Here is an 18,415-nt window from a genome sequence, read left to right as displayed (position 1 = left end):
TTTGTATTCATTGGCTAGTACTCATCCTGAGTTCCATTCTTTAAAGGACACTTTTGCCTGTAAAACACAGTTCTATACATACATCATATAGAAGTAAATATATGAAATAAAGGCCTGTATGCTTTTAGCTTTTATATATATGTGTGTGTGTGGGTGTGTATATATGTACAAGCATATAAATGGTTTATCTGTATACAAGTGTATATATGCACATAACATAATAGCATAAAAAATGTCAGGGTATGTTAGAAAAACAGCCTTAGGCCCTTAGGATGGATTGAAGGACTGAGTTTTGTTTTCTGAGCTAGTGCTCTATCAGTTAGGCTATTATGCAAAAAGTAATTTCTGTTGCCTGCTTTCCTCATCCCTACTTTTGCTAGGCTGCTGTAAGTGATTTTGATGTCAGTTGTGAAATTGCTGGGTTTTTTTTTCCTTTTAGCCATCATGGGTGACCATAGTCATGCATTTTTAAACTAGCTTTCATAGTAATGAAAGTGTGAATGGAAAAATATTGAGGGGGAAGTGCAAAACTGACCCTTTGACACAAATTGCAAGACAGTTGTCTGCTATAGATGGTTTATTTAGAAAGATGGGTTATTCAAACAAAGAACTCATAACTAGTGATTAAAATGAGCTATGGCTTAAAGGAGGTTTCATGCCTACTAATCTCATCTACTTGCTAAACTAGAGATTATTTTAGAAGAACAATAACATAACATTCAATTAGAAGATATATAACCTTCTAAAAAAATTAAGTTCTGTATTCATGAAGTTACAATTTTCTGTCTTAAACTGTCTTTATGTCTAAGTGATACACATAAGGCTTACATACTGTTTTGATGTTTGCTGTACCCCCAGCCTAGGTAGATCTGCACATCTAATTGAGACCCTGCAGTGATTCGAGCAGATCATGCACTCCACTGTGGTGTGTTTCCAAGTGACTTGCGGGACTTCCTGAGTACATGTCAGCATATTTTTGTGCCAGATTACAAATTGAGTAATCCAGTGCCTCTGTCATTTTGGTCACTTTATTTGTATTTATTGTGGCTGGCTTTTACACACTCTAAACAACACCAGTGGAGCTGACTGTGCTTTTATATTGAAGAAGGGTCACTATAAAAATGACTAGAAGATATGTGACTAGGGAATGAATATTACTCACTCCCAGTGAAATGTAGCAAGCAGATGGACAGTACATTGTGCTGATAATGTCCACATAAAAGATATTTCAAGAGATGATAGCTAAAGATAAAAAGAGTATTTTGAAAACTTACGCATTTAATCAAAACTGCAGGAGCTAAGAATTCTTGCTTCTCCTTTCCACTATTAGAACAGGCCACTGCTACATATGCCCAGTTGTGTTCTCAGTTTATTCCTGATGGAGGCTAGAAGCTGGGGCTGGATTCACTTGCTGAAATATGTGAGTGTGAAACACTTGGGATTCTGTAGGGCATCATGTGACTGCTTATGCCATTAAGTGTGAGTTGTGCTCAAATTACCTTTTGAACATTAGATGTGTGTGGATGTCCTGGACATACCAGAGTAATTACCAGTAGGTGCTTGCAATTAGGCACTTGAGTTGAGCTTCTAATTCTTCTTGCTTGTGTCATTTCACCAATGGATTTTATTCATGTGTGGGAGCTAGATATAATTTGTTTTGTATAGTAGATTTATAGCAGTATGAAATTCGATGATATGATATATATCATATGATATATTTAAATTTATCATATGATATATTTAAACTCTGCTCAATCCTTTGAACTGTATGTGGTTTCTTTCTTGTTACAATGGTGAAAAGGCTAGCCTGCCTTTTTTTTTCTTGAAATTGCTCCTTTCCAATAGGAATAAGAAATCTTGAAGTTATATCATTATTTAGTATTTGTGTAATGCTCGTTAATTACTAGGGAAACATATAGATCTTCCTTTGTCTTCAATCAAAAGAAACGTGTCCTTTTATGTTATACATGCATATAGAAATGAAGCTTTATCAGCAGTGATCTTCTCAGATTCCAGCTGGATTATGTACACTGCATGTGTACATAATATTTTTCCTCAGATTTCAGGTTTGATTTGTGTGCTGTAGTGAAACATGCCTATTTCAGCAAGTAAAATGCCAACATCCATGCTTTTGTCATCTACTCATGAAAATTAAAATAATGTTGATTTTTTTAAGGAAAATAAATAAAATTTCATTCACAAGTCAGCTGTGTAATATTGAAAATGCAGGACACTATTAAAGTAGTATATTAAGCAATAAAGTTGAACCTTTCAGTTCATATAGATTAACATGTAATTATTGTAGAGACCCATCGGAAAATTTTCATATTCTAGTATTTTTTGTATACTTGCTTTGTTTTAATTCTGCTTAGTTTGTACTATTTAATAGGATGAGGATTGATTTTCACTTTCAAATTTAAACTTAGGTTAAGAATTTTATGCCCTTCACCTGGTGAGTCTGAGATACAGGAGAAAAAACTAGTTTATTAAAAAAAAAAAAAGGAACATGAGAGCTGTGAATTTAAAAAATTGTATTCTTAATTTACATTTCTAGCTTGCAGAGAGTACCAGCTGGCATTTTCAAGCAAAACTGAGAAATTTTTGTTATTGTTCTCTTTTCTTCTCTCCTTTCTTGTGTCAGCCAGCTTAGCACTTTTCAGAGCCCATTTGCCTGTGTTTATGTTGTGGTACCTTTCCTGTGTGTTTTAGGGATCTCCAGGATTCCTTGTATTTTTTTTCCTTTATGTGTAGGTGTTTGAGGAGCATTTACAAAGAGTAGTACAGGGTTTTTTGCCTCTATTTTTAAGGACAGAGGTTTTTGTGAACCCCTTGGTGCTCTGTTAAACATTCCAGACAAGTATGTTGGGTCTTCATCTGGTCTTTTGGCCCAACATCCCCTGTAGTTGCTGCGAGGAGACATGGACTAGAGCACTCTGACAGGTGGCAGAGAATCTATTCTGCATCCTGTGGGTTCACATGATGGTGAAATGGCCCCTGTGTTTCTTATTTGCTTTCAGATGAGACTCGTCTGCTGATCTCAGGCCGACATTACTGTGGTGAAGTAGGGAGTGTTTGTCAGACTGCAGGGAAGGTCTTGGCATCTGTTGTAGTCGTGGGCTCTGTGCTTCTTTCTTCAGCCTGTGTTCTTCATAGTATCTTTGTTAAAGCTTAACATTTAATCACTCCTGCATAATTCCTATGTACTCAGAAAGTGACACAATATCCACATTAATAGTTTCACTATTTTATTATCTCCATTAAAAATATTTTACATGACAAAGGATATGTTGATAAGTCCCTAGTTTCTCTAAATAAATCTCGTAAGAGCAACTTCTTTCTTTCCTTGCTTTTGCCTTTTATTTCTATAGTGGTGATAATAGACATATCTTTAGAGATACAGAAGGCAGTGTTTGAGATCTTTGCTGAAATGAAGACAAGAGCTGGAAGGACATGTAATCCCCATATTAGTGTTAAATTCAATGTTAAAGACCTTTTTCAAAAATTTGTAGGGGGAGGAGGGAAGGAAAAGATTAATTGTTTGTTTGTATTTAAAAAAAATAGCTTTAAACCTAAAACCACCTTTGAGATATAAGCTGATAGTATCACTGCCAAAATTCAATCTGAAGTTTGATCTGTCTGAAACCCACTGGAAATACAAGTGAGTATGTTTTGCTTGAGTAATCTCTTGTAAATACAGTGGTGCCAGCAGCTCTGTTATAATGACCATAATGTCTTTGAAGGCACTTAGAAGCTTCCTCTCATAGACACTCCTAAATAATTAAATCTTTTTTCTTTTTTCAATTTACATGGCATATATAATGGCATCCCCCCACAGTACCAGATTTCCTTCCTTCTTTTCTTTTCTTTCTCATGAAAAGCATACATAGAGTATTTAAATTAAGACACTGCTTGCCAACTTGGATAGTGAAGAAAGATGATGAAAGACAAGATCCAGATAGTTATTTGTTGACACCCTAAGATACATTTTCTTAATGCAGAAACTACTGCTTGAAAAACCTGGATAGCTTTGAGGTGATGGGAGAAGCCTTGGTTCCCTCCTGCAAATAAAGAGGCATTTTATCCACTCTGCTCCATGCCCTCTGGCTCCTGGCAGTTCATGCTCTGACCTTTTATGTGGTCTCTTAGCAAGACCAGCTGCCCACTTGTTTGTACATAGGTTTAAATTTCTTTTTTTCTTTTTATTTCAGATACTGAGATTCTCTATACAAAAGTGTATGATGAGATCTGTAGGCGTTATGGAAAGAGCTACACCTGGGATGTGAAATCCTTGGTTCTAGGTAGACAAGCCCCAGAAGCAGCAGGGATTATTCGAGAACATCTAGATCTTCCAATAACCAAAGAAGAGTTATTCAAGGAAAGTCAATCGATGCTGGAGAAGATATTCCATACTTCTGGGTTGATGCCAGGTATGTTTCTTTGCAGCATTTATAAGCTCGTTATGGAATTATTTAAATGCTAATCAAGGTAGAAGTCTATAATCTGCCTTCTAAAAAGCAGTCATTCTTACAAATAATGTTTCATTGCTCTTGTTTTAGAAAATTTACTAAATTTACCGTTTACTTACCTGTTTAAAAAAGAATATTTTACCTATTAAAGTTGACAGATTTTTTTTTGCCCTGCTTACTTGGAGAAAAGCTTTTTTTCATGTTTTAAAAGAACAGTAAAGACTAGATACATGTGCATGAATTCTGTTTAGTAAACTAGACATTTTTTGTAACTTTTTTTGGCAGCTGTGTTTTACATGTCTATGAGCACAGTCTTTGTTTAGCACAGATGCATTTGCCTGCACATATAAAAGTATGTGTGCCCATGGGTTCTTTATGTTGGAATTATTCTCACCTAACCCAAAAATTATAATTCAAATACTGTGTTTGGATGTGTCAGTGGAGAAGGCAGGTTTTTTAGGTTATCCTAAAACAGGAATTTCCTTACCTTCTGAAGATATGTCATTTACCAGTGATTATGTAGGATGCTCAAGTGAGTAGCTTCAAGGAGGTAACTCAAGATAAGCAAGAGGACCAATCTTACCTGTAATGTGAATGCATTCTTCTGTATTGAATTACATTTTGATTTGAAAAGCTTAGAGAGAAATCATCAGCTATGCAACACTATCAGTATCTAAAGCTAGGATTGCTGCTAATTTTATATACAATGTTAAACTTTATGGAGCAAGTATCAATAATTTATGATGGTAAAAAAAAACAAAAACAGAAGGACTATAAACAAGGTATTAGAAGTGAACTGCATGTCACTGTACATGTTTAACAAGTTATTAAGTTATTTTAAGTTATTTAACAAGTTTTAAGTTATTTTTTCTCTTTGAATGTGTACTCATTTGTTCTGACAATTTCTACAACACATTAATATTTTAATTTTTAGAGCAACTGTTTTATACCTAGTTTTATAATGCATTAAGAAGATGAAAGTTAAAAATATGTGATATGTTAGGAGTAAGTAACAAGTAGCAAAAATAAAAAGTGCAATTTTTTTCAGCAGCTTAAAAAGCTTCAGTATATTTTGTGTCTAACTTAGTTCTCACTTAGTTATCTCTCTAATGTCTTTTATAGGCAAGATTTTTCAAATTGCATCTCTCTCACTTATACATCCACCTGACACTGTAAGCCTAGTTAAACTTTCCAGAAACCAAGAAAGTTGGATTGATGTGGTTGTTTTTGGTTTTCATCTCAAGCTTCTGGGACTGATTTTTTCAAATATATATTTTTCAAGCCAAACAAAAAAAACCTGGTATGGGTTTAGAAAATACCAGATGAACAAACTAGGTAAAATGTTGGGTAGCACAGAGGAGATATTCCATGACTGCTGAAGACTGTCAGATAATGTGGCTGACCTGGCTTGAACAGAGTTAGAAAGGTGATGGAACAGATTAACCAAAGGAAACATGAAGTTTTCTACTGTTCCTGCCTTCAAGAAGTGAATTTTGTCCTCACTGAAGCTGGACTATTATGGATGAAACAAGCCAAATTTGTACTAGGAGAAGCAAGTAAACATTTTCATCATTACCAAAATTGTTCAACTGATTATTTTTCAGTTTAACAAAATACACATGATAACTTTTTTCAGTCCGTATTCTAAAGTAGAATTTATGTGAACTAGGATGCAAGCTGAATTGCCATGAATTTTGGGAAACCAGGATGATGACAGCTGATAAGCTAAGGGGAAAATGTCTCCAGCTGCTTACTATTCAGTTTCTTTAAAAACTGTTCTCCAGTTAACCAGATTTTTTAATCCAATTCTGTCTTTTTGTGTCTTCTGAGGATGTTTATTAATGGATTGTGGATTTATTCTACAGTCACTCAATGCTGTTGAATTAAGAATGGGCTTCTTGAATGTTGTGCAAGATGTAAGATTGTGGTAATGTTTGAGTTTACCATTGTTCCCTGACTGAACTGATCTTTTAGATGGTTACAGGTAAATACAGGAAAGTGAAAGTTAATTGTCATATTCATGATGTAAGAGTACTCTAAAGTGCTGTGTCTCTGGTCATCTTTTGACAGTTAATAAACAGATGACATTTTATTTTTCAAACTGTTTCTAAAAGTTGTGAAAAAAAAATTGGATTGAAATTTGATTTGGTGGAAAGCACTGCTAAGCAGTGGCCAATGATGTTTGAAAAAGTGGCTCAAACAAAGTGGCACTTGTTTCTGGATGAGCTATGCACATGATCTTGCCAAAGATGGTAGTGCTGTAAATTCCTAAGTCAAGTAAAGGTATGTCAGAGATGGCTAAGGATAGTGTGGAAGTTGAATGAAAATTTAATTGGCAAAGCAGTTCTTCATCTGACAAGTTACGAACTTGTCCTGGTTCTGACTGAGAGTTTATTTCCTTCTTAGTACCAGGTGCAGTGCTGTGTTTTGGATTTAGTACAAGAATAAAGTTGATAACACACTGATGTTTAAGTAGTGCTTGCCCCAAATCAAGGATTTTTCATTTTCTCATGCTCTGCCAGTGAATAGGTGCACAATAAGCCAGGAGGGAGCATGGCCAAGACAGTTTATCTGAACTGGCCAAAGGGATATTCCATACCATAGCACATCATGCCCGTGTATAAACTGGAGTTGGTACCCAGGAGAGGGACCAGCTGTGGCTTGAGGATGGTCTGGGCATCAGTCAACTGGTGGTGAGCAATTGTATCATGCATCGCTCTTCTTAGATTTTATCTGTCTCTCCTCCTCTCCCTTTCATTTTACAACTGGTAGTATTAATATTATCATTATTACTTTGTTTTTATTATTAATCTGTTCTTATCTCAACCCACAAGTTGTTTTTTTTCCTGATTCTTTTCCTGACCCTCCAGGTAGGAATGTGCACAAAGTGAGAAACTGTGTGATATTAGTATCCTGATGGGGTTAAACCATGGCACAGGCTGTATGACAGGTATACCACTTAGTGTACAGCACCTCTGAGATCTGAGTGGCTGAAGACAGAATTTGGGCTATTTCAGTATGGCCAAACTGACAGACAAGCTTCAATACATCAGACTGTGGTCAAAATACAAATTTTGTTTAAGAGGCACCATCCATTTCTAATATGGAATTTTCTGGTAACTATTTGGGAGTTTTTCACAGTTAGATTTATTTTTAGTTCTGAAAGTATGTTAAGGAATGGTAATTTTGATTCAATATAGAAATAAATTAATCCAAGATTACACTTAAAAAATGGCAGACCTGCCACTGTGCTGCTTTTCTAAATATTTGTGTCAGAGTACAGACATTGTTATCTACAAGAGTAATGCAGTAGGCTTTCTGTTTCTGCAAATGCATTTTGAGTGGTCTATGTTGCAGGGAAGTGCTTAGTCAGAAGATGAGGGAATAACAAGCAGAACAGAAGAAAACCATGCATATGTATATTTACCTATACGTATATATGTGTGCTTTTGCATAAACCTAGCATATATAGAGTGAGAAAAACTGAACTCCAAATGATACAACTACCAATAGTTGCTGTAATCGTGTCAGGATTATGAAACTACTGTTATTCTTTCACTGGGTTTCATCTCATCATCATTATCACAAAGCACAGATCTTTAAGGGTTGTGTGACTGTGTATGCCTTTCAGACATTTTCCATTCCTGGACTGTTTTCATGATAACTGGGATTTAGTTGTTGCATGTCCTCTTCAGCCAGTGCAGAATGTGATGTGCAAACTATTTTCCAGTTCAAGTGCAACTGACTGTCCTTTGCAGCCATGAGAAGATAATTTCATACCTCAATTTTACTACCAAATAAAGCCAGTCAGAAAGCACAAAAGGAGAAGAAAGGATGACAGTTTAAATGTCAATGGCAACTCACTCCAAATTTCTTTTTTCTTGAACAGTTCAATTCAACCAGAAGTCTAGTTTGCTTAACCATTGCTTCCTTGATTCATGTTGCGCCCTTGACAGTTAAACAGACTTCCTACCATGATCTTTTCTTATCCTTGCTGTTTTTGTTTCAATGGTAGGAAGCTCTAGTGAGTCCGTGCTGGGCTCGGTGGGCCTGTAACCCCTAGAGATTAGCCAATTAGCTGCAAACTTGGAATGATGCTTCCTGTTAGGCTGATATCAAACACTAAACCTTTACATCAAGTCCTACAGGACTGCATCCCAAACATGTTTTTGTCAGGAAATCAGCAACACAGTTGATGGAGGTTTTAAATTATGTGAAATTTAATATTTATGTTCCTTCTATGGTCATGCATGTGTCAGTATGTCCAGATTCAAATGAGAGTAATGATTTGATGAATAAGAAGTCTCTCCAACCAGAAGGGTCTCTGATACTTTTTAGGGAGAAATAAGATGAGAAGACAAAATTCCTTCTTAATAGTCATGACCTTCCAAAATGAGGGGGTAGGCTGGTAGTTTCTACCTCCACTTTTGAAGGTTAAGAAAGGATGCCATACCATTGCAACAAGCATTTTTAAACAGTATGTCATAACAAAGAAAGAAGCAGGTTGATCTGAGAGTTGTGTTTCCATACTTTGATGAGATTCAGAAATTAGGTTAAGATAGGATAAGATAGGATAGAATAGAATAGAATAGAACTTTTTCAATTGGAAGGGACCAACAAATGCCATCTAGTCCAACTGCCTGTTCAGGGCTGACCAGTTTAAAGCATTCTTGGCAATTAAACCAAGCCAGGGATAACCCCATCTCTGTCACACTGTCACCTTCACAGCAGCAATCCTGACTTCACCTGAGGATTGAGAGCAAGCGTATAAAATTAATAGCATCGGTGAAGGGCTTGCCATTGTTGTAGCACACCAGACTTCATAAAAATATTTTAAAATAATTTTATTACTGAAGTTAACAAATAATATCTTCTTTTTCTAAGTGAGGTTGTTTTGTTTTGCTGAGTGCTCTTAGTGTTCAGAGGCTGCTGAGGTTTCTTGCCATAGATTTGTTTTTGTGAACTTAAGGATTTCCTTATCATTGAATTGGTTAGAAATCTAATCAATGTGACAAAGCTGAGTGCAAATGTTAACTTTTCTTTGATTAAAGAAAGTGATGAAATCTTGAAAAGCTCTACCACATATCACATTCAGTGTGGGAACTGTAAATGATTTTGGGAAAAAGGGGTGGTCTTTTTAATACACAAGCTATATTTATCCTTGAGATTTCTGTTTGTGTACAAGTGGACATAAATTATCAAGACATACATAATGTGTGCACAGTTAATTTAAACACTGCATGGACCACTTTGGTTTCCTTTAGTCTTTTTGTCAGCAGTAAATCTTTTCTTCCAGATATACACCAAACACTCTTGAACAGCTTGTTTTGTGCAACATTACAGTAAAATTAAGTGGACTTGAATATCTGTGTCTAAAGAGCCTTGATTTAGGCACAGAGGTCAGGTGTCCTCTGTTCTTGGGCTGCTTAGTGTGAGTAGAAAAGTAACCGTATCTACACAGTGGTGAATGAAGAGCAATGCTGTGATAGATGTAGGTGTAGGAGTACTGAATGTGAGACAAGCGCAAAGCTGTATTTGACCATTGCCATTTAACTTTTTTTTTGGCAACATGGACAGTGGGATTGATTGCACCCTTAGCATATTTGCTGATGATTTTTGTCCCAGTAAGCATGCTGAAGGGAAGGAGTGCCATCCAGAGGGACTTGGACAGGCTTGAGAGGTGTGTCGAGGAAAAGCTCATGAAGGTCAATAAGGGCAAGTGCAAGGTCCTGTGCCTGAATTGAAGTAATCCCAAGCACCAATACAGACAGGGAAGAGAATGGATTGAAAGCAGCCCTAACAAGAGAGGCTTGGGGGTATTGATTGACAAGAAGTTCAACATAAGCTGGCAACATGTGCTCGCATCCCAGAAAGTCAACTGTGAACTGGGCTGCATCCAAAGGAGCATGGCCAGTGGGTCAAGGGAGGTGGTTCTGCCCTTCTACTCTGTTGTTTTTGAGACCCCACCTGGAGTGCTGCATCCAGCTGTGGGGCACCCAGCATGAGAAAGATGTGCACATGTTGGAATGAGTTCAGAGGAGAACAAGTGATCATCTGATCAGAAGAATGAAGCATCTCTTCTTGAAGGCTGACTGAGAGAATAGGGGTTGTTCAGCCTGGAGAAGAGAAGACTTCAGGGAGACCTGATAGCACCTTTCAGTATCTCATGAGAAATCTGGGCAAGGACTTTTTACAAGAGCTTGTAGTGACAGGACAAGGGGGAATGGCTTCAAACTGAAAGGAAGTAGGTTTAGGTTAGATATTAGGAAGAAATTATTTTCTGTGAGAGTGGTGGGGCACCGGAAAAGACTGCCTGATGAAGCTGTGAATGTTCCAAAGTTTTCAAGGACAGTCTGGATGGGGCTTGGAGCAAACTGGACCTAACAAAAGTTGGCCCACACATGGCAGGGGATTGGAACTAGATGATCTTCAAAGTCCTTTCCAATGCAAAACGTTGTATGAATTTGTGCACAGACTACATGAGGAAAGGATATGGTGACTGGTACAGTTCTTCCAACAAATACTTCAGTGCACAGGTCTGAAAATCTGTTGATTAATATTGTATTCTTTTAAAAAGTCTGTAGCCCATGTTGTTTCTTTCAGAATATGCTGCATCTCAGCTACAAGTCTTAGCAAGTGTAGTTGTATTAGCATAAGCTACATGGAGTAAACAAGCTCCAAAAGTATAGTAAGGAAAGAGAAACAAACCATACATCTACATCAGCAAAGGAAAAGAGAAACAGAATAAAAGAGGTAGCAGATTAACAGATTAGTCAAACATGATATGAAAATAAAAATAAAAACAATTGTGTCTTTGAATGCGAGTAAGAAGTCAGATTAAATAAATAAATAACTTACACCTCTCCCAACTACCCCTCCCAAGAAAGCATAAGCATGTATACATGAAATATGCATAAGGAAAGATCTGGTTACCCACGAAATAGAGTTTTTGTTCTCTGTTAAAAACAACTTTGTAATGTATTTCCATACTCTGTTTTTTCAAACCACCACATTGCTTAGCAAAAAGTTTGGAAATAAAACCTTTCCTTTGACATTAAAATAAATATGACTAATAGTACTCGTTAGTACCTAGTACAAAGAAAAGTGGTCTTCAAAACTTATTTAAGTAAGGAGAATGAGTATCTTTTCAACAATGAAAATTGACTGGCAATGAAATGATTGTGATTATGAAATACAGACAAACATAGCACAAGATTGTAACTGGATCACTTACCACATAACTAGTAACTACCTCGGAAGAGGGATAAGACAATCTGTAAAATTTTCTAAATGCCTCACTTTTTCTGAAGTATTTTTGTAGTCTCCAAAACTATGTCAAAGTTTATACCTAGCAGCAATGGGTAGCCTGAAAGTTGTTACTTTAATCATAACTATTGAGGCCTGCATGTGTAAGCTTGTTGGACTTGATCCTTGTGGAACTCTTCCAAGTCAGCTTATTCTGTGAAATGAGAAGTAGTATTTTTATTAAGCTGATTAAAGTGTGGAGAAGCTTTTGAACATAGTAAGTCATCTTCATATCACTTTTAAAATACACATTTTCTATTTTGCGTTTTCCGAGTTCGCATGTTTGCTTTCTAAAAAAAAACAACTATGAAGATAAAGACACAGAATAATCAACCTAAGCCTAGCTAATTTTTTTTTATTATTTCCATACATGTAGCCTTTTGCTTTCTGTAATAATTTAATATGAACTTCCACTTGCATCTGAAGGAAACACAGAATCTATGGAAATTTCACAATATAACCTGATTTCATTGGCCACTTGGTGGTTGGGGCAGATCTGAAAGCCCTGTGAGCTGTTTGGATTTTGTTTGAGGGTGGGAAAATGTGGATATGTCTGGTATATGTCCTTCCTAGCAGAGAATGCCAGCTTTCAGATAAATTAGGAGCAACAACACACACACGCACACACACACACACATTTGATATTTCTCTATTTCCTATTGATTTCTTGGTTTTCTTTCTGGGATTGCATTGTGGATAAAATACTATTTATCAGAAATAAGATGTAATTGGTACCTAGGTGCCAGTCAGGGAAGAACTAAGCACTGGCAAGAGGGGTATAGTACACTGTGGTGTTTGTGATAGGCCACTGAAAATGACACTGCTTGTTTATTTGAGGCCTTCTCAGCCATGTAGGAGACCCTGTAATGTAATTTTGAAGCTTAGGTTTCATAGAATCTACCTTATAAATTCTAGATGTTTAACTTATTATGGTCCTACTTGCAATGTATACTTTCTTGAGTAAAGGTCTTGTGAAGTTCATTTTTAAGGACATTTTCCTTACATAGCTTACGTTCATCTCTTTAGGATTCAGACATTAGAGAAGACAGGGGAGCTGTCTGTGTAGGTCTGAGTATTTATGTGCTCCTGCACTCTGTGCTGACAGTACACTAACCAGATGTTTTCCTGGAGCTGGAAGACTGTAGGACTTCAACTCTGTGTATAAGACATCAAACAGTGGATTTTCAGGCTAAGGTACTGTCAGAGCTTGCTGTGTGATTGTCTGTATGATGGTGTTATGCCTTCAAATAAATCAACTGCAAGCAGAAATATAAACACCAATGTAGGTGAGTGAGGGTCCTTAGTGACATAGAGTCCCCAGGCAGGTGCAAAGGAGAGCTGCTTTATTGCAAAAACCAGGCATTTTGAGCAGTTAGTCCAGTTAGCAGTTATCAGCTACCACCATACACCACAATGTGAACATTTCATGGTTGCATAACTTGTTTTTCTACCCCTAACTCAGCTGAGTCACTTTCACACAGTCCTTTTCTAGTTAACCAAAGTAACAGGCTTGAGCCATGATTTTGTAGGGCCTTCCTTTTGTAAGATTTTGCTGATATGCAATACAAGAGATGTTCTGCTGGGGAACAAAGGAAACTGAAATTAGGGTTCCTTCCAGAAGTGGTGTGTATAATTCTCTTGCTCATTTCACATGTTTTCCCAGTTTATCATGGACATCACTTTCTTGTTTATCTTGAAAAACATTCTCATTATACTCCTGTAACATTTCCGTAGGTGAAAATTTGGTTGGAGATAAATATTTGAAAAAACCAGAAGAGCTTTATAGTCTCTCCTTCTTTATCTGAAAGCATTTTAAAAGAAATAGATCTGAATCTGTATATACAGAAGTGATACAAGTTAAGAACAGTGTTTTGTTTACAGATAGACAAATACAAGAAAAGGCATGGTACAAAAATTTGAAATTATATAAAATAAAATGTAGCAAAAATGTAGCAAAAACTTCTAAACTATTGTGCAAGACACAGAGATTATGTTTGTATAAAGCTAAAAGGAAAATAAAATTTTCCTTTGCTTTCAATCAATTTGAGTTAGCTTTCAGGAGTTTCATCTTGTTAATTTTCACTTCATGATCAATAATGTCATTTGATTAGAAAAAGTGATAGCTTAAAAGGAATAATGTAGAAAACAGTGTTGTAATAGCATGTAAATAATTAGATAGGGGTTCTCATTAGATCATTTTAGTATAACATTATTTGGTTTCCTGAACTCTTGGTGAACATCTAGTATTAGTCAATTAGAAGGAAAATGTGACGGTTAGCTCAAGGGTTTTGTTGTTCAGTATAAGTCTTATCTTTAGTTTGTCAGTTGATCCAATGTATTAGTCACCATGATATCAGCTGAATCTAAGGCAAACAACACCACATCTGGAGTCTAATGGAGGGATAAAAGTTCATTTTTCAAAAAAATAAAATAATGTACATACTTTTGTGCAAGTTTCAGAACAAAAGAAACGATCTCTTTCTTTTAAATGTGTCTGTGGTCTCAGAAGAAATAGGTCCTTTCTGTTTGTTTAATTTGTTTTCTTTTTTCCCTCAAAGTTGATAACTTCATTGACATTTGTGATTAATTGGGTCTTAAAGATGCTGACATTTAAAGTTGATCCTCCTCCTTTGCAGCTTCTGTAACAAAACTCTGCTTACAATTCTTTTCTGTGCAATAGTCCCTAATACTTAACTGTTGTAGTTAGTATATATTAAGGTTCAATCTAAAACTTCTTATTTAAAGAGATAGTGTAAAGATACAGTATTTACCTCTTTTACTATTTAAAAACAAGTGTACATTTGGAAATAAATCATAGCAATGAGGATATTTTTTCCTCATTTTTTATAACTACTTGAAGAATTTATGTTGTTCTGCATAAGACATTTATTGCCTGTGGCCGTATTTATTGCCTGTGTGCCACATTTGGAGTGTATTCTTATGCTGGAAAAACAGAGATCCTCATTTCTTTTGACATTTCTTGAATTTTTATTCTTGTTCTCTATTACTAAGCTTTCAGTAGGAGAGGTGGAGGGTAGTCCCAAGAAGTCTAGCAGATGATCCCTCTGGGATGGGTGGTCCATGATCCCTTACATGGTGCCATAAATAAATTAGAAGTTAGGGAGATCATGGGAATTTTCAGTATGCTTCTTCATAACCATTGAGTTTTCATTTGGTTGGTTTTGATTGTCAGTACATTGAAAAATCTTTGTAGCTAAGGAAGATATAATGACACAGTATTTGCCAGGGGAAGTTTCTTACAGATCTTTAAAGCAGTTCCTCAATTCCCCTTCTGTTGATAATTTCTTAGAAAAAAATAGATACTAAGGAAGATATTATATTCTTAATGAAGAATTATATGCCGAATTAGTAAAATAATTCTGTCAGTAATTTGATGTGGTGGCAAAGTGTCTAGAACTAAGCTGGTGGCAATTGATGCAAACAAAAATGGATTTTCCTGATCTATAGCTTTTACAAAGAGGGAAGCAAACCTGAAATTAAAATATTTTTCAGCTGCTATTGTTCTGAGCTTGTCAAGTTATACTAGCTATTCTTCCAAATGCAGTTTAATTTTTTTTGCGGGCAGCTGATTTGCCCTTTGCATTTTTTTTTTCTATCTTGCTCTATTTACATGTGTGCAAATAATAATTTTTTAAGGGGCATGTTCTCTGAACGTTGTAGTGCGTTTTTAAGTTTCTCTTGTGTTCCCCCATTTTATGTACCATTCCCCTTTTGTCCTTGTAAAATGGTTCTTCCCTCCCCAGTTTTCCCGCCACAGCTCTCCTTACAGTTATGTTACTATGGTTACCCCTGCCCCCTTCAGTTGTCAATTGCTCAAGTTATGTAACTTCCCCTCCCTTATTTTACCATATAAGTAAGCTTTTCCTCCTCCCTGGGCTCAGTCAATCACCCCCCACTCCTCCCAGCTTTCGAGAACCTTCTTCTCTTTGGGGGATGTAATTGGCTGGGGTCCCGGGGCTCCTCTCTAACCTTGTGTTTATTGGATATGTTTGCATGTCATTTATGTTGTGCATCTCCCTGTATGTTTTCCTATTTGCTAGCGGGGTTTCCCTCCTTTCTCCACCCCTTGCCTTTAAAACCTCGCCTCTCCCTTGCCCGAGGCCATTTTGCTGGTCGATGCCCTCCCTCCGTTGGTACCTGCCATCCTTCAATAAACCGACATTAACCCCCAGCAAGTGGTCACTCCCTTTCCTCGTCTCGTCCAGCGCATATAATCCAGTCCGCGATTCGGCCCAGCCCGAGGCCACGACGCCAAGGGGGGCTGATCTCAGATGCAGCGGAGGCGTCGGCCGTTTCCCCTCTAGCTAGCCGGACTTTGAGCCGCATACGCGTTCGCGCATCTGAATAATGTAAATATTTTCTCTCTGGAGATATTAGCTAAAACTGCATTTTAGCTCCCTTATTGTGAGGGAAGTCAAAAAGAGAAATCAAATACACATGCAGACGCATTTACACACTGGAATCATGATGTGCTCGAGGAATACAAGGGAGAGCCCTGGAGAAATAACCTTTCTGCAACAGTGCTTCTCTCTGGCTGGCTACCTCCAATAGAAACAGAATAAGCATACCCAGTGAGAGATGAACTGAAGCTGTGATGCAGTGGGAATGAAGAAAATTAGCTATTTGAAAAGAGCACAACTTGAGAGAAAACTAACCATATCATAGAAAAAGCGTAGGAGATAAGAAGAGTCTTCTGCTTGTGTAATCTTTGGACTACTTTATGTTACAGCACTTATGTATGCTAGCCTTGCTAAACGTTCCAGTTTATTAAATTCTTTAGAATGAATGCATTTTATTTTAGGGAAGAGACATTTATACTCCTGCTTTACATTAAGGAATCAGTGCTTCCATTAATTTAATATAGACTTACTTGGCATGATTCAGAATGAAGATATAAACTATCTGGCATAAGAAGCTGGCTTGTATTTAACATCATATTTTAGTGAGAGGACATAGTTGCATCATTTGGGAAAAAGTGCACTTGCTTAGTATAACCACTTAGTGGAGCATAAGAAGGCTTTTAAATAGCTGATCTATTGACCTTAGAGGAAGAGTAGTGCTTGTTATATCTATCCATCTCAAAATCTAACATTAGAGAAGTGCATGTATTCAAAGTTTGAAGGCCATCTTCAAATACAAGCATGGAGCTGGAAATGTCAGTTATTAATTGTTTGATTCGATTCTGGAGAAAAAATGAGAAATCTGCAGAGAGTCATACCTACAAGTCCTATTTCCCGATAGATAAGTTGCTGCACCTATTCACTAATCTACACACTTTGTTATCAGTAGTACTTACAGCTTTTCAAAGTTGGGCATATGACTATACCTGGGAAAAATGTATGGCAGATAACATGGTTGTTTATAGAATTGAATGGCTGGATCACAAGGGAAGTACAAATCAAAGGTGCTGAGGTGGCAAAGGAGGAGTAGGAATGGTTTAATGGTTTAAGGGAGTGAAATGGTTTAAGAGAGTAGGAATGGTTTAAGGGAGTGAAGACCAGACATAATGATGATAGTGAATCAGGCGGAAAGGAATAAGATTATTTTTGTATAACGAGGCATGAAAAATAGGATAAGAATTAATGTAGTTGGAAAATGAAAGTAGAATTGTGCTCAAGTTGTTTCAAGGAGCCAAAAGTCCACTGGACTCTACTTGAACCTAAAGTACCTGAAACTAATACCCTGTGTCCAGTACAGTTGGGATTAATGCCAAAAAGCACAGCTGAAATGATTTTACATGTATGGAGGATTTTTCACGTGGGAATTGATAAAGACCAGACATCCACACTTGTTTTTTATTAGATAATGCTAATTGTTTTGTCTGGGAATGGTATCCAGCATTTAGAATACTTCAGCAAAGGAGTATTAAAAACCCTTCAGAGAAAGCTCAAAACTTGCACTGAATAACAAAGTATGTTTCCCTTTTACACAGACTGGTTGTGTTTTCACTGTTTGCTACATTAACCTTCCCTAGAAGACTGGATCAGATTGAAATTTCTACCCATTAGGCTTGAGGTGTTCATTACTCTGGGTTCACAGCATCAATAGATAAAGCTCTGGTATTAACAACTGTGACTGACAGCTGCTCTCCTCTGCCCAGTGTTACTTGCTTTAGTAATTGCAAAAGAGAGAAACTATGCTCTCTTATGGGCTGGTTTGAGCCAGCTGGATACCTGCTTCAGGAATTAAAACTCTGCAATCCACTGAGAGGAGTATACTTCTTTGATTTATTTTTTTCTAGGAACATAACTGTATATGACAGAAAATGTTCTCTCAAACTCTTAGAGTTTTAACTAATAAACTTACATGATGTGGGGACATTGCTTAATGAGTTTCTAGTGGGTCTCATTATGTAGTGTTATTAATCACATTTTTGACAGATTTTGAGAAAAGCATTGTTTGATAGCAGAAAAAGTATGTATATAGCTTACAGAATGTTTCATGATTTTTGAGTGTAGAAGGAACATTTCAGATATAGCAAGAATTTTCTTTTACACTGACTATTTGAAATAGGCTTATCACATTCAGTAAGACAGCATTGTTGAAGTATTGCTAAATGCTTTGTAATTGGGTGTAGACATTACTATGTATACCAATTTAAATGCATATTTATAAAAACTAAA

At 36.6% G+C, this 18,415-nt stretch overlaps 1 protein-coding gene across 1 annotated transcript in view; it reads left to right on the top strand.

Moving 5' to 3' along the window:
- Positions 1–18,415, top strand: part of PUDP (pseudouridine 5'-phosphatase) — a 63,177-nt gene that overhangs the window by 19,424 nt on the left and 25,338 nt on the right. The window contains exon 2 of the mRNA XM_059493576.1: positions 4,209–4,427. Coding sequence (XP_059349559.1) covers positions 4,209–4,427 — 219 coding nt within the window. The remainder of the gene's footprint in view (positions 1–4,208; positions 4,428–18,415) is intronic.

The sequence above is a fragment of the Ammospiza nelsoni genome, chromosome 2 (genome assembly GCF_027579445.1).
Source record: "Ammospiza nelsoni isolate bAmmNel1 chromosome 2, bAmmNel1.pri, whole genome shotgun sequence".
In the NCBI taxonomy this organism is placed as follows: Eukaryota; Metazoa; Chordata; class Aves; order Passeriformes; family Passerellidae; genus Ammospiza; species Ammospiza nelsoni.
The sequence above is the reverse complement of the archived record's forward strand: the minus strand, read 5'-3'. Positions and strand labels throughout refer to the sequence as shown.